The sequence below is a fragment of the Leptidea sinapis genome, chromosome 43, assembly GCF_905404315.1.
Source record: "Leptidea sinapis chromosome 43, ilLepSina1.1, whole genome shotgun sequence".
Lineage (NCBI taxonomy): Eukaryota > Metazoa > Arthropoda > Insecta > Lepidoptera > Pieridae > Leptidea > Leptidea sinapis.
Window position 1 is genome coordinate 6,242,059 of NC_066307.1, and position 27,191 is coordinate 6,269,249.

Sequence of the window (27,191 nt, forward strand, 5' to 3'; positions counted from 1 at the left end):
ATCTGTTTCTCGATATAAAGAGAAATATATAAAGTGACTAACCTCACAGTACGGGATTCAACGAAGATAAAAAAGATGGATTATGTTTGCATCTATTTCATTCAAAAATGTCTCGTTTTAAATGTTTTACATTAAAAAGAATGTTAACGCACCATCCTACTTTATCGTGAAGATAAATAACTTTAGTGGAATGGAGTAAAAGCATCTAATTGTGTCCGCTGCCATTATTGTGTGTTACAGACATACAAATTGAAAACTAAGAATAAAATTATAATAAGCTTTATGCACGACGATGGATTTATAAATTAAATAAATATTGCACGTACTAAAAAAATATTCAAAGAAATTTAAAAAAAATCGAAAGCCAGTCTAACCCGCCGGGTTGATATCAAAGACGTCGGAAACGCTCCTATGATTCCTCTGATGTCCTCTTTTAAGCATTGTGTCTAACATATCAACATCTGAACCAATTAAACACTTTTCAATCTGGTGGTTCTAACTGCCCATAATAGCTAACTGTCGGTAAACAATGCAACCACTAACGACCGACCTATATAATATAGGATACAATAAAATTGATTTTTCACACATACATCCGCCACCTTGGATCTTATCGAGTATTAAACAATCTAGACGCCCGACCTCATCTCAATAACGGATTTAAGATCTTGAGATACCTAGATAGGATAGAAGGTTGTAGGAACGAGTGAAATTAGACTGAGGTCAAAACTTTATCGTTTGTAAAGCAAACATTCACTTTGACTCAGTAGACTACCTTTTAAAACAAAATCAATTAAATACTTTCATATTTTGCGCAATTGGCTAAATGTAATGCTGCTTGCTGAAAATTGCATAATAATTAAGAAAATTAAGCTCATTAATCGGATTTAAATGTAATGAAGTCATTTATTGCATTTTCATTTAAGTTCCCCCCATGGAGATGCACTGTGGATGCCCTCTGCTCCAGCTAGGGGATCTCCATCGAGATCGGTCCTGAGTATCTCTCTTAATTTCACTCTAGGTCTTTCTGTTGTCTTTCGCTTTGTCAATGACAGTCCGCCGCCAAGTTTGCTTTGGACGGCCCCGTTTGCGTTTTCTTGAGGATGCCAGTCTAGGGCTTGCCTCGAAATACGATTGGAATCCCTCCGGAGTTTGTGACCTATCCAGCTCCATTTGCGGGGTTTTATCTGCTGGTCGATTGGGACTTCATGACAGCGTTGCCAAAGATGATCGTTGGAAATTTTAATGGGCCAGTGAATACCAACGACATTGCGAAGGCATCGGTTAACGTATACCTGAAGTTGACGAGACATGGACTTGGTCTCACACCAATTATCTTGCCGTATTTGAGGTGTTTGACGTAAGCTAGTCGTGAAAAAATTGGACGAAAGGGTCAAAACTGTGGTAATTCTGCCGCGAAGTATCTGTAATTTATGTACCGCTATGGACAGGCATTAGTATATATTACCCCTGATATTGTATCTTATATACTTGTACCGTGTTTGCAACTCTGAATAATAATAGTTTTTTATAGTTTACACAACGTTTAAAGTAGTTCCGCTATAGAATATGTGTTACATTATATAAAGTTTTGTACTGAGGAAACTATATTAACAAATGTTTATTTATGCTGCAACATTTCCTTAACACTGCGTACAGAAATAGATTAAAGAACAAAGAGCTATGCAGATGTTTCGAGAGCTTATAAAAATAAGTAGTATTACAATATTTTGCAACATAACAAAAATAAACTTGCAGACAATATTTTACTTCCTTTTACCATTCACTTGTCGAGAACGAATCAGCGCGCGATCTAGAATTGTCTGTGAATGTGTGTGTTAAAGCTCTCATCGTTTACATGCCACTTATCAATGTGGTGTGATTGTTAGAACCTCATTATGAACTAACGATGAGGTGCTACATCGTAATATGCCATCTATTTTGAAGCTTTTCGACTTGTATGTATTTATAATTAACGAATTATTTGTTATCCAATAGCTAATTAATTGTGAGATTTAATATGGTAATTAAAGAAATACGTACTGAATACTTATAAATATTGTTCATAGTTATTAATGTGGATAGTACACATTTAAATAAAATAGTTTTTAATGGATTAGAACGCGTGTATTTTAATAAAGTGTTAGCGTTAATTGTTAAATTTACAATCAATTTGGCGACAAGCCGACATTTACATGCATTTTAATGCTTTAAAAAGTATTTAGTATCAACTATTTATGTCAAACAGAGATCTGAAGCAAACAATCAAACAAATAACTATTTGTTTGAAATAGAGGAACTTTTGAGTTCGTAATTTTTTTTGTGGAAGAGAGGGACAGACGAGCATGCATACGAGTGACCTGACGATATACTTATTATACTTTTATGGAATACCAGGGGAAACACAAGAGCGTTGCAGATCTTATAAAGCGCCGAATACACTTGCATATGAATTAAAAGTAAACGCACATTGGTACGTGGCGGGTGAGGATCGAACCGGGGGCGCGCTTGGAGAGAGTCAACGGTTTTAACTATTGCGCCAACAAAGCTCTTAACCACAATTAATTACCAGAAACATCCTGCTTAGTTGTAGTCATTTCTTCTTTACCAGTGGGAGGCTCCTTTGCACAGGATGGCAGCTAGATTACAATTTGGGTACAACAAAGGCGCCAATTTCTGCCGTGAAGCAGTAATGTGTAAGCATTACTGTATTTCTGTCTGAAGGGCACCGTAGATAGTGAAATTACTGGGCAAACTAGACTTAACAACTTATGTATCAACGTGACGACTGACGAACGCAGTTGTATTGCTGCTCAGAATTTTTGGGTACATCAAGGATCATGAGCGGCACTGCATTGTATTGGGCAGGGCGCATCAATTGCCTTCAGCTGAACGTCCTGCTCGTCTCGTCCCTTATTGTCTAAAAAAAGTCTCATTATATTAAAAGGATATCTTTGTGCGTGTTTACACTTACATAAACGTAAATATTTATTTATAGGTATCTAAGTGGAGCTCGTTGCTTCAATGTACTTATGTGCAATAACTTAATCTATATTTCTCTTATCTTTTATATTAAGTAAGACGAGGAAATAACATTACCGGTTGATCGTCTATTAAATGAAAGTAAAATTTATTATATTCTGCAACCGCTTACTAAACAATTGAACGCACGAATAAAATATTGTAACGACTTAAAACTTATTATTTTGTTCATATACATTTTTGACAGCTACTACAATTACTATTTTGACAATCTGTTAGCATTCCTTTATTTATTTTATCAGTAATATTTTGATAACAATTTTTTTTCTTTAGATAAAACACAAAAAAATAATTCATTTAATATTAACTGAAAGAAAAGCATATAACGTATTATTTTGTTAAAGGGAACTTGGAAAAGGTTGTTCAATAACATATTTATGTATGGTATTTAATTTGAATAAAGCGAGTATCACTGATTTAGGTAAAAATATTTTTTAAAATGACGTTGCCACTGATAAGTTAGGCTGTAAGGCATACGAAACATTTGGATATTTAATATTTTTTATGCAATAACCAGTTCAATAGTTAATTCAATCAAAATCGTACGCGATTTAATATTTTTCTTTAAAGTTTGTGTGTTTATTTATTTAGTTATTGAAGTAACGCTTATAAAAGTATTGAACGTATATAAAACCTGATCAAACACCGTTCTCGATAATATTTGCAAAACCAGAAGAATCCGAAAAGCTTTGCTGATCTTCTCTTGTATTTGGCTTCGACAAATTCATAGACATAATTAATATTTTTTTAATTGAACAGTATAAAGTATGTCGGGTTGACTTGTATACAATAGAAGCAACACTGTTTTTGTCATAGTTTAAATTTCGAAGATGTGTAAGTTTTTGCTCTCAGCTTGCATCACTTAGTTATGTATGTGTGCCCGTTAGATAGCCACGCCGGTGGACATGGTACTCTACTTTCGGATCGCGTGTTTACAAATGGTGTAAATGTTACTAGATCAATTGAATAATAGTTCGTTGCATTGTCGTATCGAGAATTTAAGATAAATCGGTGTACTCATATCAAAAAATGCTTTGAACTTCGAATATGCATAAACTATATTTATGATTACATAAAAATATATATGTGAGTGAACAAGCAAGCAAAAAAATACAGTTAAATTCAGAACATTATGTAGTTCGAAAGTAAACTTATACTAATAAGATAATTTTTTGCAAGAAATAAACTAATACTTAACAATACTAATAAATAAAGTAGATTCAACTTGGTTAATCAAATTTATTATACAATTTTCAGTTGAAATCATCTTTAAAAAATTGATAATTATTAATATTAGATATAGCACCTTCATTTATATATATTTTTGCAACAATATCAGGCACTACAGCGTGGTAAATTTTATATTATTATAAACATGTAATTAGTTGAATTAAATAACAGAGAACTGTGCACCGAAAGAACTTTCTAAAAATACTCCACTTATATCAATAACACTTTCGCCGCGACTCTCGCAATATTATGCTACATTTGGGCAATAAATTATCACCGAATTAATTCCGGCTTCCAATTATGTACTCCAGATTATGTAATCTAATAATTGTTAATCTAGGAAATGGGTAGATGAAATTATTTTATTTGGATCGCTAGACGCTGACCTAATAGCTTCTATTGTTTTTATGTTCAGAATATTCACCTCTCCATTTCATAGCGAAACAATAAATTGAAATAACCAATGGATCATTGGCAAAATCTGTAGTTGTTAATAATCGTTGGTAATCACTCACCATCAAGAAACCCTAAAGTTACTGTGTAGGTATAACCATAGTCGCATTGGAACGTGAGCATAAGGAGTAGTAGTAAACAAGATTAAGTTATACATAAATCTTTGGTAATAATAATTCATACGTGCGAAACTTAAATCTTGAGCCCTATTTCAGTATTCAAGTTGTCAATTAGAACAGGTTTAACAGATGTACTTTCTAAATGTTATTGCAAATGCAGTCAACTTGACCTACTAACGGATCTAAATTAAAATCTTTGTAGTACAAATGACAATTCTTTCTGTATGAACTATTGTTAAGGTGATGTTTAAGTTAAACTGCTTGCATTAAAATACAAATTTTTATTTATTTTTTTATAGTTTAAATGAAAATATTGGTCTCATTATCAATATGGAAATAATAGTAGCTCTTTTTTATTCAAAATAATTTACTACAAATAAGAACTGTATTTGATATTGAATTTTATATTTATTTGCTTGTAAAATTGTAATATTATTATACCATATGTGTTATAAATTACACAGATATTTAACTTATTCAAATAAATAAATAAATACTGTTTTATACAATTATTATTAATTTAGTGCTTCAAAATTTTCTTCCGTACAAAAGACATCAACGAGCTTTTTCACAGAAGAAATTGCTTTATGACGGATCTTTTATTAAATGCGAATTTCTTTGACTTAACAAAAAATAGTAGAAACAGAATTCAGAATCTCGTTTTAATTATATATGATTTTCTGGATTTAACGCCAAAGTGTGAATAAACTGAATAAGCACAATTAATGTGAGGGAACGAAACTAAAGTTTCAAAAGATTTTTATTAATTTGTGAATTCAACAAAAATAAATTATTTATTAATTTATTTGTTTGGTTTATTTACAATCACTTATAACAATACAAATAAGTATAAAAAGTATAACTAAGAACTAGGAACTAAATGTAGTGATTACTTACAAATCAACACATCATGCACAGAAATAATTAAATCGCACATTGACCGGTTTTTAAATATTTTGTCACTAAGAATTGACTTTTTTGTTAAAGAACAATTACAAAATATAAAATTAGTATTGTGCATGGTAAACTCAGATTTATCGCGCTGTTTCAATTGACTTAAGCGTTACGCAGCGTGACAGCTCAGTCTCATTCAATACCTTCAACGTAATGTTCTCAGTGCCAAAAGACGTTTCCACTTCAAAAATTTTATATGTACACAGTTTTTTCAACACACAATTTAAAATAAGAGAAAATGGTTCAACGACCTGCTAAAACGAGGTTACCATTTTATACCAAGCGACAAAGGACGATACTTTCACTCTCATTTCGTCTTTTGATTAAGAGAACACACAAGCCCATCTTTATCTGATTTTTTATTTTTCACAAATATATACATGATATATTTTTGTGTCTTTAATAAAAATTAATAATATTTTATGACATAAGTAATAACAAATTTAGCTCTTCCAAATTTTTAGAATTTATTGATCGATTTTTACAGCTGGCATATGATCTCCAGATTTATAAATTTAAATCTTTACTACCAAATCCAAATATAAAAAGTATAAAACTTATAACATACATTTAGATAACCACCAAGCTAATAATCCGTCATTCCATGTAGGGTGGTTTGAAATAAATAATACCTATTTAAAAATTAAAAACACCCGCTTCAATCGAAAATCAGTAGAAAATAAATTTAAAATAAGGAATTACGTAATAAATAAAAATGTATTTTATTGTTACATAAGCATGGAATTCTTGATGTGTAGTGTTACTTATTTATTGATATTATTGACAGATATTGGTTGAAGTTGAGCCATTTTGAAAATATGTTATAGTGCACCCCAGAAATCTAATGTATAATTTTTTTTAAACAAAATAATGACACATTTGCGTTTATTTCCTTTATTTATAATCCATAACCTACCTTATTAATAAAATTACTGAAATACATAGATTAACTCATCTTTTTATGACAACTGTGGCGAGCAGGGGCGTGTAATTGGTTTTCTGTCAAGGTAGGTACTGTGGATTTAACTAGTACTAGTTGAGCTTTGGAAAATGCAAAGATGTCTATCCGATCAAAAACAAAAGGAGACAGTTCGGATCCGGCAAACTATGTAGTTTGCCGGACATGCCTATAGCTATTACCTCCCTGCTCTCCAAAATCATGGAGGTCATAATTAACCGCCAGCTCTTGGTATACCTAGAGGGTCACCAGTTGATCAACGACCGACAGTACGGCTTTCGCCATGGTCGATCGGCAGGTGATCTTCTGGTATACCTAACACATAGATGGGCGGCGGCTATCGAAAGCAAGGGGGAAGGCCTGTCAGTTAGCCTTGATATAGCGAAGGCCTTTGATCGTGTATGGCACAAGGCGCTCCTCTCAAAACTTCCATCATTTGTGCTTCCCGAGAGCTTAAGCAAGTGGACCTCCAGCTTCCTCACTGGGCGCAGCATACAGGTCGTTGTTGACGGATATTGCTCGAACCCGAAGCCCGTGAACGCAGGAGTGCCCCAAGGCTGTGTGCTATACACCCAGTACACCTTCCTTAAAGGCCGGCAACTCTCCTGTGATTCCTCTGGTGTTACAGGAGATTGGGTTATGACTTAACACAAGGTAACCCGTACGCTCGTTTGTCCTTCTATTCTATAAAAAAAAGATTGTTTACCGTAGCTATTTAGTATCTCGTGTAAGGAAAATTTTTATGATATGCACGCCTGTGGTGGCGAGAGTAGTGCATTGACTCACCACGGAGCCTCTGGTTCGATCCTCACGCACCACATACCAATTTTTCAGTTTTCAAATTAATATGTACGTTAATTCGATGCTTTAAGGTTAGTAACGCTCTTGTGAATGCTCTAGTGTTGTAAAAGAGTATGGTGAGCGGTTATCACATACAATATCAGGAGACCCATATATATGTTCGTTGGTCTTCCACCTCCATAAAATAAGATAATAATTGACAGGAGCGGTTGACTCATCTAAAGTTCAGTAGGATAGCATACTGTAATACTGCAATAAGCTGGCTCCCATTTTCCTACACCCAGGCATCTAAATAAAGAATATCTCATGTGCCTGTAACTTCCCTGGAGCTGGAATCAGTGAAATTCACAACGCACAATCATTAAAATGAATGCTATGTTTAACAAGAAGTTTATATACTACTTTGATAAGCATTTCTTCAGAACGCAGTGACTACTGAGTTTTTTGTAGATTTTTCTTAACAATAAGTCTGTCCCAATCATTGTGTATGGTAAAAATTTATAGACAATTTGCACTTTGTGATAAGGACTTTAATTCAAAATGTCAACGTGTTATATAGTAATAATATGTCGTTCACTATGGTATAAATCTAGATATCACCTGTGTAGACGATTGAGTCACACAAGTGAACTGTTCTGCTTTTAGCCGAAAACATTCGCTTTCGTTTCAACCGAGAAATCACCGGCTTGCTTCAGTGAGTAAGAACAAGTGACACTTTTAGTTACGCTTGCTTGAGTTATACAACTCCACGTGAATTACATGATACACGTAACAAATAATTATTCAAATTATACGTTGCAGGCTTTAGGAATGTGAATATTGTCTACTTCAACAATTTCACTAAACTCACCAATACTTATAAAAGTGGTCAAGTGTAGACTCAATAGATTCGCGGAGCCAACAAGTACAAGACTGTATTGTGGCACTTCGCCTACAAGTTACACCTTCGTAGGGATAGCTCTTTCTCCCAGGTGAGACATAAGTAATGTTTCATACTACACTTGAGATAAAAATCAAACATTATTTATTATTTAAATCAAATTTTAGCAAATAAATTTCATCAATGATTAAAGCGAGTGTTATACATTTATTTAAAGCTCTACTGTTTCAAAAGATTTTAACGTAAAATTTGGCAGTGCAAGGCAATAATTAATGGCGATTTTTGAAACACTTCAACCGCTTGGTCGAATGTTTGTACCGGGATGGTGATATGCACAATAAAACATTCTCTGTTTGTGCCGAAAAAGAGCTAGTATTCTTACTCTATAACATTAAACTCCGCATCAACCAATTCAACACTAATAAATGTTGAGTGCAATATAAAAATCTGTTTTCTATGTATCAATATTTTTGGCAAGAGTGGGGGTTTATATAGATAAATATGGAAAGCGCAAGCGCTTTTAACCACTAGGTATAAAAGGCAAAATTAATACACAAGAATGAAATCATATAATGATATAATTCACAACGATAATAATATTATCTGTACGTATATCATTGTAGAGCTCTTGAACCACAGGATGCAATCGAGAGCAATGATATTTTGTGATGTAGTTAGCTGTCAGCAAATTGCAGTGGGGCCCCCATATTGAAGGATTGGCGAGTACGCTTAGTTCTGCAGCATATGCGGTTAAGAAAATTAGACGATTAACTGACATAGATACGGCGAGATTAGTATACTTTAGTTATTTTCATAGTATTATGTCCTATGGTATATTGTTATGGGGCAGTGCGGCCGATATTAATATTATCTTTGTGCTGCAGAAGAGGGCTATTCGCGCGATTAATAACGATAACGATATAATGATAACCTAGGTCCTAAGGAATCATTAAGAGAAGAATTTAAAGAATTAAACATTTTGACAGTTGCTTCTCAATACATTTTTGATCATGTTCTGTATGTTCATAAGCACATTGAGGAATTTTCTAGAAACTGTGACATTCATAATGTTAACACTAGGAACAAACATAAACTTGTTATGCCTACTACTCGGTTGGGTTGAGTTAGTAAGTCTTTTGTTGGGCGAAGTATATGCTTCTACAATATGATCCCAGAAAATGTACAAAACAAATGTGTTACGAAATTTAAAAGAATTTTTAAAAAACGTTTGTGTGGGAAAGGTTATTATAGCGTAAACGATTTTCTTAATGACACCACGGACTGGGAATAAAGCGAACACCCTCAGGCTCATTCATTATACATGTTTATTGTACGATATTGCATTGTAATCCATATTTTATATTTAAAAAAAAAAGCCCGCTGAGTTTCTTGCGCCCATTCTTCTCAGGTCTGAGGCAGTCTCTTTTGAAAGGGTGGTAGTTTTTGACGTTCAATAACTGATTTTAAATCCTATTTTGAATAAAAATGTTTGAATTTGAATTTGAATTAGTCAGTCATAAAGTATTGTGTACAGAGCTGATATTTGAATTATATAGTTTAACTAATTATTCCATTTATTTTTATTATTACGACTTAAAATAATAATAAGAAGGTATGTTATGTTTTGTATCAACAAAGTACGTGCCTAAATATATTCTCAGCTACTGACTGAATACGTAGCCCAATATTTTATAAAAGCAAAATTAAATGATATTTAAATTTATTTATTATGACCCAGTTCTGCCACAACTATTTCATCTTCACTTTCCAATATTTGCATGTTGCATGTTATTATTATGTAAGACTAGCAAATATATATTATGCACATATATGAGATTATGCAGCTTGCATAATCTCATTATATTTATTATATTATTTAATAGGAGTTCTAGATGATCATACTTAGTCTGGCCATAAAATTTATTGCAGTTAAAAATAAACAAAATATTACATTTGAGTTTGGAATCTGTCATTTTTATATTATTGTTCATTGTGTTTTCTCATTTTAGTAAGTGCAGTGATAAAGAGAACCGAATCGCTGTGATTACATTACACAAAGTTGGTATGGAGACAATCACAATTTTTAAAACTCTCCACACGCATGGTATTAGTAAAATGTTCGTGTACCGGGCTATTAATAGATACAATGAGACCTCCTCTGTTTGTGAAAAAAAAGATCTGGCCGCCCACGTAGTGAGTATGAAAAAGGTGGTCAAAGCAGTAAAGGAAAGAATTCGAAGAAATCCAGTCCGAAAAGATTTTATCTCGGGAGACGAAGTAACACCTAGAACGATATCACGTATGTTAAAAGATGACTTAGGACTTGCAGCCTATAAGAGACGTACTGGTCATTTCTTAACTGATAATTAAAAAAAAAATAGGGTGGTAAAATCGAAACAACTACTCGAACGGTACACAAAGGGAGCTCATAAAAACATTTTGTTGAGATGAGATTTTTACAATTGAGCAACATTTTAACACTAAAGAAAACTCAAAACATTTGGATAACATTTTAACAAACAAAATGACCGTATTTATGCTCAAAGTTCTAAGGAAGCTTCCCAATTAGTCGACAGAGTGCAACGTGGGCACTATCCGACTTCAGTGATAGTTTGGTGGGAAGCTTTGAAGGAGTGAGTGAGTCATTCTTATGTGAAAAAGGTATCAAAAAACCGGCATAAGTGTGTTAAGATACCATTCTTGAGAAGGTAGTGAAGCCCCTTAACAACGCCATGTTCAATAACCAAGAATGGTCCCTCCAGCAAGACTCGGCTCCGTGTCATAAAGCTCACTCTACGCAATCTTGGTTGGAAGCGATCATTTCGGACTTAATTAGAGCTGAAGACTGGCCGTCGTCAAGTCCCGATATTAATCCCCTGGCTTATGATTTATGGTCAGTTATAGAGAGTACGGCTTGCTCTAAACACCATGATAATTGGAGTCCCTAAAACAATCCGTACGATTGGCAGTGAAGAATTTTCCCATTCAAAGAACGCGTGCTTCTGTTGATAAATGGCCTTAACCTTTAAAGGACTATATTACAGCCAATGGAGACCACTTCGAATAAGCTTTTTATGTTTTAAATTGTTTTATATTTATATACATATTAAACTAACACACTGTAAAAGTAAAAATGTTATTTGCAATGGAAAATTTTGTTTTCTTTGTTTCAGTATTTATGGCAAGACTAGGTATATTATATTTTACTTTTAATATAAAATAATTTAATGTTACTTCAGGAAAGCTTTTACTTGGCACTACTGAATGTGTGAACAGTTCATAAATAAAACTAGTTAAATCGATACGAGTAAGAGACGTTTACGTGATAGTAAGTGTTACGCCCGAGCCATAACATACAGTGCCGCCAAGGATTCTTGAATAACCCTAAATTTAAAATTCCTCGTCACTTTGAGACATAAGATGTTGGCTCTCGTAACACAATAATGTTTGCAAACTACTGCTTGACGGAAAGAGAAGACGCTGATTTGGTGGTATGCTGAGCAACGAGGCCTCCAACTGGCACAGAATAGTCGCTGGATCAATAATTGTAGTGGATCATCTGTATTTTACACATTAACTTTCACAAAATATTTAATTATTTATTTATTCGTAAATAGACACACACACTACATAATATTATCATTACATCTATAAAAGAAGTAGACGGGATACTACTTAAAACTTATATTTATTTTATTTAAGAAAACATAAAACTTTAAATAAGGAATCATTTTATTAATTCGTTGATTTAAAAAAAAGATATGAAGTGTGTCACAAATTTTGTAAATTTAATAAACAGGTTCAATCATAGTTCTTATATCACCTATTCAAATATTTATGTAAAAGTCCTGAACTATCAGATAAAAATTTATATTACAGTAAAATTAAACAGGTTATTCTATAATGGAAGTAATAATAATGACTTAAGATTATCATAGAGATGTAATGCTGCTAGTTAGAGAACCCAGAGCTACTAACGACACGGTTAAGATAAACATGTTAGTTGGGAGCACATTAAATAGTAAATACTGGTAGTTGGCAGTTTAGTGACCGCTGTGTTGCACTGGACTAGACACGCGCAATCACTTTCTATCTCAATCAAAGCATAATGTCATGTTATTTTTTATATCGAGTAGGTACAGTAGCGTGTTGCAATTAAGTTATACTTAAGTAATTCTAAATTGCCACCCTGAAAACTAAGTAGATTTACACTGATATTATAAACCTGAGAGAGAGATTTTTTGTTTGATTAAATTAAAGTCAGTGTGTGTTGCCAGTGATGCTTACGGTACGCAGACGTGGTCGCTAACTACGGGCCTGATGAGAAAGCTCATAGTCGCTCAGAGGGCAGTAGCTGTAGAGGGCTATGCTCGGAGTTTCCCTGCGAGGTCGAATAAGAAATGAGGAGATCCGTAGGAGAACCAAAGTCACCAACATAGCCCAAAATGATTGCGAGTAAATTCTTCGAATGGCGACAACCTACCGGAAGACGCAGTGTTGGCAGTCCCCCACAAGGATGAATCGCTAGAATACGTTGGATGAGGGCAGCGCAGGACCGATCGTTATTGAGTTCGTTGGCTTTACGTCAAAGGCCTCTCGCCTTTGACGTCTTGTACTTGTAATGGAAATATCGATGAATTCTAAATAATTAGAAAATAATAAATCAGAATCTATACCAATCTGCCTTTTGCGAATGCGCTAACTAAATTCGTCGTCAAACAGAAAAATAAAAAAATATAAATTATATAAAGCTTGTAAAAAGTTACAGTAAATGTTATTTTTAATAATGAACTGAACCACAGAATTGAGCCCCACCATACAGAAGTATTGCACATAATTTCGGATTGCATAAATATTTTAAACTATATTTCCATAATGCATTTCGTATATACGCATATGAAAATATTTTATAAGCACTTAATAGGAGGTAAATGGCAAATAAAGGTAAAGTAGATATTATTAAGTTTTTGTGAGAGGTTTGTAGGTACTGAATTTGGTCATGTTAAACGAGAGTTTAACGGTAGAGATACCATCCCGATGAGATCACTGCGGGGGTGGCATTATTGGCATGCCTTCGTAATCGCTGATAAGTAAGTTGTTTATATAGTAACTAGTGGACCCGGCAAACGTTGTTTTGCCATATAAATTATTTTTAGTGTTCGACCGTTTTTTCTCAACTTACTTTTTAAAGCCGACAACCACGACCACGAAAAAGTCTTTTCATTTTTCGAGTTAATATAATAAACCACTCATACAAAATGTAGCTTTCTATAGGTAAGAAAAAAATTAAAATCGTTTCAGAAGATCCAGAGATTATTAATAGCTTGCAGATTGCAGATTTCTTATCAACTTACTTCACACTTCTTTTATATTGTGGATAATTCACACAATATTTTTATAAATTATAACCAATATATTATTCTGGTGTGTAAGCTATATTATTGTAAAGTTTCATCAGAATCCATTCAGTAGTTTTTGCGTTAAAGAAGTACAAACATACATCCAGACATACAAACTTTCACATTTATAATATTAGTAGGATTGTTCTAGAATTAAAAAAACAGTTACGATAGCGACGATCCATTCGCAAGACTGCATATACTGTAAGAAGTATTCGAGAGAGAGAAAATGATACCACAGATTGGGAATGGAGCGACCGCACTCAGGCTATTAAATAATAACTTTAATATTATATATAATAATAATAATAAAATATGCGTACAATATTACTTTGTAAACATATTTTTTGATGAAAAAAAAAGCCCGCTGAGTTTGTTTCGCCCATTCTTCTCAGGCCTGAGTAGTGGTGGTAGTTTTTTTGACTTTCAATAAATGATGTCACATCCTATTTTGAATAAAAATGTTTGAATTTGTCGATCGTTAAGAGGACTGTGGGAGTAGCGGGAAAAGATGGCCGTAGTTATATCACTTAACGCAGAATTGTGGAAAGGCCTGAAAATAACTTCACTTGGAATTAGGCAGCCTATGATTGAAGAAGAAAATGAGACTTAAGGTACCTTTTAAGTGACGTCTAGTCATAGAACCAAGGGAAACAGAAGAAACTTGTTACCGTCCGTAATATCTTTCCTTTGTACTATGGTAATCGCAGTTGGAAATTTTCAATAACAAACTATAAGAGCTTTTCGATTAATAAAGCAGTTACCATATCATTTTGGTTTGTATATTATATTTATCAGGTTATTTTGTTTTGTTTAAAAGGCATAAAAAGCATTATTTTCTCAAAATTGATTCCTTTAGAATTCTTTTTGATGTCATTTCTAATAACTTCTAGATACTACTACCGCTTCGGAAACAAATGGCGCTCTGAGAGAGAAGAAGCGGCGCAATAAACTCTCCCAGCATTCTTTTTTTGCGCTCTTTTCAATAAAAATATACAATATTGTACAGTCATTTCATTCAGCAGTGGAGTAATAGGATTTACGACAAAGCCATTTTTTAAAAAAACATTTAAATTTATTTATAGATAATGCCTGTGTATACATTTACCCTTTAGTTAGGTACTAAACAAAATAAAATTATAATTTGAAATTTCATTCGTTATTGGAATTTATTTTTTTGTATCTTATGGCATTCGCTGATAGGTACAATTGTTTTTTGTAACAGCATATAATATAAAAAAATTAATTCAATGGTACTAAAACTTGTCTCATTTTAGCTCTAAAATATTCGGCAGTATAGATGTAGGTATTCCGACGAAAGTCCTAAAAGCTCGCAAGCATATTTACAAAAACATTGTCAGAATTATTATTAATTTATGTATGTTAAATTAAGTTTATTGTATTAAATATATCGTTGTTTTGTACCCATAGTACAAGACAGATAGTACAGGCTATGCCTAGTTTGGGGCAAGATAATTTGTGTAAGTGTGTCAATATTATTATTATTAATTACATCGCATTATGAAACTTTATCACTTTACTATAAAAAAAACCACAGAAAAAGCACTATAAGGTATTGATTATTAAGAAGAATGGAATGGACGAAGGATGAAGGAATGTATTGAAGACCTACCAATGCGAGTAAGGTTTGGGTAATAATTTGAACTTTGAAACGTGAGAGCCATACATAATGTATACGATAAAAATATATACACATAGTATTATCTAAATAGTAATCACTTCGTGACAACTTAACTTTCCATTTCATCAAAACATCTCCAGTCAACACTATTATAGGTACTTTCTAGAATAATTCATTTTTTTTTGTTCAAGACTGATTGATCTTGATTGAACCTGAGATATCTTTGTTTTTGCGTTCTATGAATATCATAACACGAAAACTCACTAAAGTAAGTAACGATTATTCTTAAAATTTATATATTTAATAAGAGCCTATTACTCGTATAGCTATGCAAAGATTTCAGATGCCCATACAAGATGCCCGTTGTTTGACCTAAGTAACACTTAATAAGTATACTTATTTTACAATACGTAAAATATATTTATTTTCTTTATATAACATGACGACAATAACATAATAATGTATTATAGTGAGTAAGATACTTCCCTACCTATCTAAAATGATAATGATAATTTTTAATCTATGTAAGATGGTAATATTTAATTGACTCTTTTTTCTTTGGCTTGTAACAATGGTATTATTAATAAATGATTTGATTTGATTTCTATTAGAGTCTCACATATTTTATTTACCAGTGCGAGGGTCCTTTGCACAGGATGCCGGCTAGATTATGAGTACCACAACGGCGCCTATTTCTGCCGTGAAGCAGTAATGTGTAAGCATTACTGTGTTTCAGTCTGAAGGGCGCCGGCCGTAGCTAGTGTAATTACTGGGCAAATGAGACTTAACATCTTATGTCTCAAGGTGACGAGCGCAATTGTACTGCTGGTCAGAGTTTTTGGGTTTTTCAAGAATCCTGAAAGGCACTGCACTATAATGGGCAGGGCATATCAATTACCTAGTCTAGTCTCGTCCCGCATTGACAAAAAAAAATATTATTATCCCTAGAAAACAATTAAGAGGCATTTACAGCTTTTCTTTATAATATGTTATTTGTTTAAAATTTGCTCGTTCTGACATAGTTCAATAACAGAGTTCATAGTGCTTCTAAAGAAAGTTGGTTTACAAAGTTATTAAATTATCTTCATAACAAACCGTAAAATAAATATTTATAAGCTTTTATTTATTTTCAAACAGTGTACTTCATATCCGGGTTGAAGGGACAGAAACTTTAATTATTTGTGCATGAATTAATTTTAGAATAGTATCTAAGTATTGTATTGGCCGGTACAATAACTACGTGGCTTATTACACATTTATCTCGCTATGAAATTAATTCAGTTTAGTCGTGACTGTGGACACACTCATGGTCGACTATTTAGAAAGCGAAAACTGCGAAATTAACTCTTATTTAGACAGAAATAAAGGCTAATAAAAACTAATTATCTTGCCTATTTATAGAATGGAATAGATACATTTTTTTATTACTTACCTTATTGACAATTTTCGATGACAGATTATGAAAAAAACACTAAAAAATTAGGTGGAATCCAACATTATTCCTGGCACTCTATAAAACAAACTGTCACTTGAATTAAAAAAAAAACACGTCACACACGCCCGCAAATACGAAACATTTTCGAAATTACGTCCGAAAACCGCTAAACGACGTCGACGTCGGTAACGTAATCCGGACAAAGTGTCACAAATTTTTCAATAGTTTCCGCGCGAGTGCACTTGCATTGCAAGTGAAATAATTGGTTTTCGGACGCAAATTCGAATGTTGGCGGGAAGCGTGCGTACGTTGTGCGTTGTGCGGTAGACGCGGTCGAAGCGCGAGGTACTGTTAGCGACTGTGGAGTGTGGTCACTCTGTGGGGCTATCGACACACTGTGCCCACCTGGCCGTATGTCGTGGTGGCCGTTGCACCACTTTACCGCGACCCAAACCACCTTGTCGACGCGGACACATAACAGATCAACTTACAGCAGCTACTCCAATTGCATACATCAAACCTGTTCTGTACATTAAACAGACCAAACTTAGTGATTTTTCAGGAAATAGCTTTTAAATTAAATACCATTTAGATAAGTCATGTTGGAAATTTACTTTTCGACCTTCCTCATACCATGAGGGTTGGAATTTACAATTCCTTTCATCTATTGCCAAGTCCGTCATAACAAAATAATACCCCTACCGTAAGTAATAAAGCAACAACAGGAAATAGTTTCACATACATAAATTTAGCTGGGTCACATCCGCCCACGCTTTATTCAGCATAAGTAGAATTACAGAAGCCTTGCCGTTCCTTTAGTACACCGTGCGCTGTTCTTTTAAGAATTCCATGTCATAGTGGCGTTTGCCGTCAGGTTCAAATTTCAATCAGTTGAGAGATCTCTGGAACACTCCTCGTGATAAAATGTGGTAGGTACACATTGAAACCGTAGTTTTAGTTGAAATTGTGCTTTGGCTATAAATATTGCTACAATTTATTATTATTATTTTTTTTTAATTTAATACGTTATGTTAGAAATTTCGATCATTTCCTGCCATTTCACATATTTTTGAGGTTAATATTAAATCGCAATAATGAAATGTAATCTTAAGGACATCAGAAGTAGAGTTTTGCACTTTGCCCAAGGCAATCATTACAGCGTAGGTATTCATTCATTCTACATCATGGTTTGATGGGGAGTTTTATAAGGAAGCAGGGAACCACAAAGCTTAATTTTTGTAAAAAAGGAGTGAATACTTCGGCCATAATATCTTAAAGATGGTGTTATGTCGTGGTGTGAAACCTCTGAGCTATGCGCTTTTTAAAAATTTGGAAGTCAACGTTCCGGACTTTATAAGAGCTAACTGGCCTTCCTCTCGACCAGATCTGAACTCTGCTAACTGGACTGGACTGGACTTGGACTACAAATAATGATTGGGAGACATTACCTGCTCTAAGCGACATGCCCGCGACGTCGAGTCGCAAAAAATTTATGAAACAAACATTGACTAAATTTCTCATAGAAAGTCTCAGTGTATAAATCTATACATTTGGTAACCAAATATAATTATTTTTTATTTATTGCACAGACTTCAATAAACAAATGGGTATACGTTTTATTCAGATTGCATTACCTCATAAAGTAGGTAATAAATGTATTTTGATTTGTAAGAGATCTTTTGCCAAGGCAAGGTATATGCAGTAGGTACAACCAATCTTTAAATATATCCATCGTATTCTAAACAAATGCCCCATATTAATTAATATTTAACTTTTAATGTTGATAAAAGAGGCATTTTAATATGTAGGTATATATGTAACTGTAGGTAAACATGTTGGACTACTTTGTTTTATATACTGATTTTTGCTGTTAGAAAAGCACAAGGTGTTTATTATTATGAGGTATTTTATCTCTTTACGCAGTCCCTGGATCTATAATTTTATTATTGACCTCCAAGTCCTAACCCACTAATATCAAAAGAATGTAAAAAGACCAGATAAAAGACATAGAATAATATCGTGGAGGAGAGGAATTCGTCAAGCGAAAACAGGCATATTACCTGATGCTAGATAAAATAGTTCTTTATTCAATCAGTTACTTGTACTATTTGCATGTAATAACTTTTTTATAATTAAAAATTAGGTTAGTAAATAGTAAGACAGGCAATGTTTTTATTTTATCAAACGTCAATCATACTCTCGAGGTCCTCACAGTTCCGAGTTCATCACACTCGTTCTAGAATTTGACAGGTCGAGAACGTTCATAGTTCAGTGTTTCAGTCTTCACTCTTCAGACATCAGTTAGTCATCAGTGTGTTTAGAATTTAGTGTTTACACTTTTGACTTTACACTTTACCCGCTAGTGTCCTCAAGTTACAAGTTTAAAGTTTGCAATATAAACATTTAACAACGAGTAATAATATAAATACACGATGTAACAATAACCATATAAACTTGATGGTGACGATTAGCCTCCATTCTTAATTACTTAAGTGGAAAAAAATTACTATTTGTAAATTGAATCTAAGTTGAGTAAACCTTGAACGTTGCTGGAAACTGATCGAGTGAATCATTATTTAGAAGGCATTTAAAATTTATAGAGCACACGATCTGTCAATGTGAATAGTGAGAACAGAATACTGTGATTTACTTTCGTGTTACCACACGTACGTACTAATTACTCTTCAAAATTTCAACTATATTGCACAATAAACATTAGCAAACTTTTAGGTAAACAAACCAAGAAGAAGATCAATGCCCTAATTTTGTGAGTATATTTTCTATTGATAAACCAAAGCCTTGAGAGCAGCCTTGCTCATTGTACCGTGGTAAAACTTACTTGCTCTGCAATTTAACTTTTCGCTAAAACAGCAATATATTTTAATGCGACAATACTGTCAGGCGTCGTATCTGCGGTCGTTTTATGTGTGAAATTTGTATGAACGTTATCTTATCATTGAGATTATGTACTCAAATGGAAAATCTAGGCTGTGTAATGGACATAACATAATGAATCAACACCTGTATAGAGTCAGTAATATTAGTGAATCTATTGACAGTGCTACCAAACGTATGGAACGAAAGGAGTTAACACTAAGTTTTCATAATCTTATTAAGCGAGGTAATGTTTGTTTAGATGGTTTTTGCTTGTGATCCGCTTAGTTGAGTACACTCTTCACAAATTTGGGAATAATAACTATGACATGAGAGATTCTAATTAATACAGAGATTTAATTGATATAATGTTGTTTATTTATTTTCTATAACTCTTAATAAGTACATATTTTTATATTTTAGTTATGATATGATTCATTATATAAGATCCCTACAATAAAACACAAACTGTTATTGATATGTTACTGATAAGGAGTAATTAATATATTGATTAACCTATTATAAACATCAAAGAGATATTCTTATTAGTATTATTACAATATTAAGACTTAAATTAACAACTTGAGTTGATCCCAGATTAAACATAAATTATTTTCCTTATATTATCTTTTCAAAAAGTTCATCCATATATATTTTTTGTCTAAGGTGAGAGTTTAACTTGCCAAACCAGCACCCCTATAAAGTCAAGTTATCTTTTTTGTTACACACAACTTCACAGAGACATCAGACAGGATATTTATGAATTTTGTGGGTGTTCACTGACTCTGTGTGTAATATTATGCTACAATACTTTTGTTTCATTTTTATATTTAATGTCAGTTTATTTATGATTTGCAGATGAACAATTATACAGCTATACAAACTACGGCATGGAAACCCCAACACCTACATCTGGTGGTGATTGTTTGCATGGAGTATTTCAAAATCTGGAGTCATTGACACCATGCATGGACTCAGATTTTGATGAAAGCCTGGCAGTACCTGAATCATTATCTATTATTGAAGTAGATAAAAAGGATGAAAGAGATAGTTCCGGTAAGATATAATTTGATATAACTCATGCTTGTAAAGTTGCCTGATTCAACCTAATCATCAATAAATAAAATAAATACAAGCATAAACATACATATAATACATAATTTTCACCAGTTACTTATGATGTCCTAATTTCTTAAAAATCTGTACATATTTCAACACTTCATATCATTGATAACTTAATTCTTATTGCACTCCTTGTGGTCACAGTCTACATTCTGGCATTTTTAACATTAAACCATTGTTACACTCAAAGCTAAAACTAGAATCCAGTTAAACAGGAATATTCCTGTGTATCTATTATATTGAAATTAAATTTGTGTGTATTTTATTCTGATAAATATATAAGAAAAAAGTATGCTTGAACAAATTTATAACCACTATCAGTTGATTTCTATGTTGCAAATTTATAAAAAAAAGCTTTTGAGTAAATTTCTATCTACCCTTAGGATGTTCCTTATTGTTAATCATTATCATATTCATCACTGCAAAAAGGTTGTAAATACTATGTAGTATGTACTTTATAATCCGGCTAAGTTTGAAAGCAAACAGTTGATTAAAATGTGGTGGATTTCGGAAATACCCATTTTTTTACATGACTATAGCCAATATCTATAAATCACTGCATGTTTCATACAATCAAGTGGATCGCTTTTTTCTTAGAGAGTTTCGCTAGGATGCATCACTGTTTAAAAGATATATAATATAAGCTAATGGATTTTCTAGATACCTGTTAGAGACTGGGCGGTGCATTGCTTTTCTAGCAAGGTAGGCACTGTGGATCTAACTAGTCATAGTTGAGCTTTAGGGTAAGCAAAGATTGCTTACCATAGGTATTTAGTATCTAGAATAAGGAAAATTTGTATGAGTGGGTGTTCAATAGAAGTTTGGTAACTTTAAAAGGTGAGGTTTGGTAACGTAAAATAACGGAACCAAATTAATCTAAATTAACTTTAACACTAGTTAATTGCCTATATGATTTGCACGCCTCTGGTTAGAGATCATGTGAGCTAGTGATCATTAGGTCTGTCTTATGTAACCCCTATTGTACTTTCTTATTTTTTTTTTGTTTATTAGTAGACCAACATAATGCTTTAATTACACTTTAATTATATGTGTGTATTTGCATATTATGTCTTAAGTCATTATCAACTGCTTGATTACAATATATTTAAAAATTTTTCCTTGCATCGAACAAATATTAATTTATTAACTATAACAGGTCAACATCCATTCATGAGTTGAATAACTCTTATATAAATAAAAAAAGGTCCGAACCTATTTGACAAATGTGTCTTTTAATTTTAGATAAAGTAGTTTAATTGGATCTTTCACAGTGCAATATTTACTCTTATTTTGAAAACTTATGATTAAGTAAATGAAAATTATGTATTATGTAAATCACAATGTCATCTTTATACTTTTTATTTTTTTATAGTGTACATATATACATTCATAGCCATATGAAATATGCATCTAATAATAATAATATTGATACACTTTTGCACTAATTATTTAGCCCAAACAAAGCCTAGTCTTAAAACACCTTCACTTAAAGCAGAGGACATGCCCTGTCTGGATCCTCTGAGGATCCTACGCCTTTTAAAATTAATAGGTCTCGCGGATATAATTTAAATATCGGCACAGTTACACATATCCTAGTTAGTGCCTTGATTCTCCTCCTTAACTTTTCAGTTGAGGGTAGGCACACTAGCGCAAGAAGGGGGCACAAAAGATCCTTGGATTAAAGTGCATTGAAATCCCCAAATCATAATAATAATAAGTATAGCCTATACTTATGGGTGTATATATGGACACTTGTATCCTGCCAAGTCTCACATATGGATGCCAAACATGGATATTTACCAAAAAAACAAAAAGCAAGATAACAACATGCCAACGCGCCATGGAAAGGAGTATCCTAAAACTAAGAAAAATTCAGAAGGTTAGAAATACAGACATCAGAAAAAAGACGAAACTGACTGATGCCCTGGAACATGCCTTAAAACTAAAGTGGCAATGGGCAGGGCATATATCTAGGTGCAGAGATTGAAGGTGGAAGGAAACAGTGACGAAATGGACAGGACCACACGGCAAGCGGAAAGTGGGCAGGCCCAAGAAACGGTGGTCTCAAGACATTGTAGAAGTGGCTGGAAGAGATTGGATGTATGCTGCCCAAAATAGGAAAAAGTGGAAGGAAATGGAGAAGGCTTTCACCCAGACTTTGGGATCCATCAAAGACTAATACACAAACAAACTACCACTAACTTTTTTTTAAAAAATCTATTTACTAAAACGACTAACAAAAAATAACCACATGAAGTTTGTTTTATACTCCAAAAAGCTTAATTATTATTATTATTATACTTATGGGTGATACAATATATATGAAAGCATTTATGACTCGGAAATAAACATCAATTCATCATATTGCAATTCTTTGCCAAAAGCTTAATTATTATGTTTCTATCTCAGTCTTGTTTTCTACCTCTTAAGAGAGAAGAGGTACTTATTGCAAACAATACTTATGTGTTAACTAAAGCTTATAGTTAAGTAACTGCCCTTATCATACATTGATTATAAAACAAATTCTTAAACGGCTTCATGGTCTTACATATTATGATGTTGAAGAATGGATTTAGTTCATATGCTGCAAGTATATCGACACACACACATAGTGCTCAGTTTAAAAATGTATATTCAATGTTTTGTATTTTAGCACCTGTGGCTACATCAGCTCCCTACAGCAAGGTACATGCCCCACCTATAGAATTCAAGTCTGTGCACAGAAAAGTATTCATTCCCGGTGTGGAAATAAAAGTGAGATTTGTGGAGAATGAGCGGAGTGTTACAACAAATTTACTGAATCCTAATCTGTAAGTAGGTTTCCTATATGTTAGAAGTGTGTCTTATTGATAAGTAGAATTAAGCAGTTGAACAAATTAAATGTGTATTGTTGGTCAATAGATACAAATAAATAAACGTTAATAAATGAAATAAATTAATAAAATTTATTAACAAGCTCTGACATTATTTTTAATATTTTCAAAGCTTGCAGCAAATTCAAATATTTCTATTCAAAATAATATATGAAATCACTTATTGAAATCAAAACCTACGAACCATTTGGATGTTAATGCCTCAGTCAGACCTGAGAAGCGCGCGCTCAAGAAACTTACTGGGCTTCTGCTTTTTTCTTGATAAAATTTAGGTACAATAAAATTTATAATTTAAATTCACTGTCGGCGGTCGCTCCATTCCCAATCTGTGGTATAATAAAGAGTGTCCCACATAAATGTTATATTTTACAATTCTATTCAATTTCGTAATACATTTTTTTTGAAAATGTTTTGGTATTTTTACTTGAGTGCTTAATACCTATAATAAGATTTTGATCTTTTCAGATACACTATAAATCTAGAGCACGGTGACTTCAAGTGGACAATAAAGAAGCGATATAAGCATATTCTGTACCTTCACCAACAACTAACATTATACAGAGCATCACTCAAGATTCCATTCCCAACAAAAGCTCACAAGACGAGGCGCGCCAGTTTCAAAAACACCGTAGAGTTAGAGGAAGAAAGGGAAAAAGTGGCCTTAGAAGCTGCTACAAGGAATAACTCTAAGAAAAGAGATGGAAGACCTAGAGATGGTCGACCGCGGAAAAGAAAAGGTGCTTTGCCGAGGTTGGTCTGATATTCCATTATTGCCATTAAGATATCTTATTTTTATAAAATAAAAATCTATTTTTTTTTCTTCTCTGATATTTTCTGCCATCCTGGCAATCTGTGCCTAGCACATTAAGCCAATTTATTGTCTCTTTGGTGGTTTATAATATCTGCTATGTCACAATTGTTCACTGGTCATGCAAATATTATGTCAGATCATTAACGGCCGTTCCCAATACTTTGTCTATCTCTTACCTGAGATAAAAATCCTAACTATCGTTGACTTTTCTGTCCCAATAAACTTATCGAGGGTAACTCGCCTTATCCGTACACGCTGTCTGTCAATGGGACGTAGACTTAATCATTCACATGGCCAGATGTTTGCCACTTGTATCAATTGCTTATTATTGTATGTATTAAGTAAGTATTATTATTATTACGCTATTGGCCAGGTTCCCGCGTAAACCAGAGGTGATGATCACGTACGAGGGCATACAGCTGAGGATGAAACAACTGGAGGAGTACTTATACAACTTGCTCAATATATCCATATACAGAAACCACCACGAAACTGTAAGTGCATATATATGTATATGTATAGTGCCTAAGAATATTTGAATCTGCAAATCTTTCAATTTAGGATTTATAAGTACATAGTTGTATGTTTTTTAAAGTACATTTCTTCACTATTCACACAGTTTTGCAGGCTATGAAATCATATTTTTTTCTTTTATGGAAAAGGAGGACAAACGAGCGTATTGGTCACCTGGTGTTAAGTGATCACCGCCGCCCACATTCTCTTGCAACACCAGAGATTCCTCACAGGAACGTTGCCGGTCTTTAAGTTGTACGCGCTTTTATTGAAGATACCCATGTCGTATCGTCCCGGAAACACCACCCAAGGAAGCTCATTCCATAGCTTTCTAGTACGTGGCAGAAAGCTCCTTGAAAACCGCACTGTGGAAGTCTATAATTGTATAAAAGCAGTGGTTCTAGTCTTCCGGAAGAACATCTTGAATGGCCTCTTGGAACACATTCAACGCAGGGCTTCAGGCCTCTTAATAATAAAAATTGTGTATGTAATTGTGTTCGTGTTTATAATAAGTTACCGAGTAACATAAAAAAAAAATCTAGATTATTTAAGAATAAGCTATATAGTTGGCTAAATGGTTATAATTTTTATAGTGTTAAGGAATTTATGGAAATGAAATTCTGATATTCATTGTGGTTAAATATTTGCATGCTAGGAATAGTGCTGGCAAAACATGTAAGCTCTTATTATTTATTTAAATTTAAACACCATTGTATGCTATGTTTTTTGAAAATAAATATATTATTATTATTATCACATACCTCTTGGTTTATCTTTAACTTTCGAAAATAATAAAACTAGGTTAAAAGTTCGGACTGTATGGTTGATGCGTCATCAGTTCTATTTTTAAGGCTTGCCAGAACTCGTCATGATGTTATGTTTGATAAAGCGGCTATAGAACTGTTCAGGGCAGCCCAGTTTCACTGTGACAAATGTGATCTATTGTGATAGCCACTATTAATTATATAGCTCACGGCTAATATTGACTTTCTTGAATCCTATTAAGTACCTATACCTTTTGAAGTGAGCTGTTATATTTACCTGTGGGAGGTTCCTTTGCACAGGATGCCGGCTAGATTATGGGTACCACAGCGGCGCCTATTTCTGCCGTGAAGCAGTAATGTGTAAACATGTGTTTCGGTCTGAAGGGCGCCGTAGCTAGTGAAATTACTGGGTAAATGAGACTTAACATCTTATGTCTCAAGGTGACGAGCGCAATTGTAGTGCCGCTCAGAATTTTTGGGCTTTTCAAGAGTCCTGAGCGGCACTGCATTGTAATGGGCAGGGCGTATTAATTACCATCATCTGAACGTCCTACTCGTCTCGTCCCGTATTTTAAAGCGTTACTGATCCGAAAAAAGAGGCAACTATTTTCTTACCAATGCTTCATGGTGTTCAACATTTCTTTGAATATTCAAATGAAAGACTATTGGGTAAAGGGCATCAGCGTCTTAAACTGGGAAGAACTGGGATGTGTTTTTATCATAAAATCATCGAAAATATGAAATCTAATAAAAAATCAGACAAATACTAGGTAAGGTACATTAGTCATTAGTGTTTCTTTTTAACATCAACTGTATATTAGAGCTCTTATAACTTCCAGACGTACGTAGTCCCAGGCTGTAGTTATTAAATTCAAATTCAAATATTTTTATTCAAAATAGGATTCAAAATCACTTATTGAACGTCAAAAACTACCAGCCATTCAACAGAGACTGTCTCAGACCTGAGAAGAATGGGCACTAGAAACTCAGCGGGCTTTTTTTATATAAAATATGGAGTTCAATGTGATGTCGTACAATAAACATTTATAATTAAAGAGCCTGAGGGTGTTTGCTTTATTCCCAGTCCGTGGTATCATTAAGAAAATCGTTTATGATATAGTAACCTTTCCAACACAATTTTTTTTTAACATTTGTTTTGTACATTTTCTGTGATCATACTGTAGAAGCCCAACAAAAGACTAACTCGACCCAACCGAGTAGTAGGCATAACAAGTTTATATTTGTTCCTCGTGTTAAAATTATGAATGTCACAGTTTCTAGAAAATTCCTCAATGTTCTTATGAACATACATATAACCTAA

At 33.3% G+C, this 27,191-nt stretch overlaps 1 protein-coding gene and 1 long non-coding RNA gene across 6 annotated transcripts in view; one reads left to right on the plus strand and one right to left on the minus strand.

The window, feature by feature from the left end:
• Nucleotides 1-17,302, minus strand: part of LOC126977033 (uncharacterized) — a 30,303-nt gene extending 13,001 nt beyond the window's left edge. The window contains exons 1-2 of one of the 3 annotated variants that reach the window (XR_007732076.1): nt 17,222-17,302; nt 16,911-17,000 (exon numbers count right to left, since the gene is read on the minus strand). This is a non-coding gene — a long non-coding RNA (uncharacterized LOC126977033). Of the gene's footprint in view, nt 1-16,910; nt 17,007-17,221 lie in introns of all 3 variants that reach the window. The other 2 variants (XR_007732077.1, XR_007732078.1) reach the window with 2 other exon arrangements.
• Nucleotides 17,303-19,877: 2,575 nt separating this feature from the next.
• Nucleotides 19,878-27,191, plus strand: part of LOC126976997 (phospholipase D2) — a 31,634-nt gene continuing 24,320 nt past the window's right edge. The window contains exons 1-5 of one of the 3 annotated variants that reach the window (XM_050825627.1): nt 19,878-20,034; nt 20,646-20,843; nt 23,563-23,719; nt 24,248-24,532; nt 24,967-25,087. In XM_050825627.1, coding sequence (XP_050681584.1) covers nt 19,878-20,034; nt 20,646-20,843; nt 23,563-23,719; nt 24,248-24,532; nt 24,967-25,087 — 918 coding nt within the window. The remainder of the gene's footprint in view (nt 20,035-20,645; nt 20,844-23,562; nt 23,720-24,247; nt 24,533-24,966; nt 25,088-27,191) is intronic. The other 2 variants (XM_050825629.1, XM_050825628.1) reach the window with 2 other exon arrangements.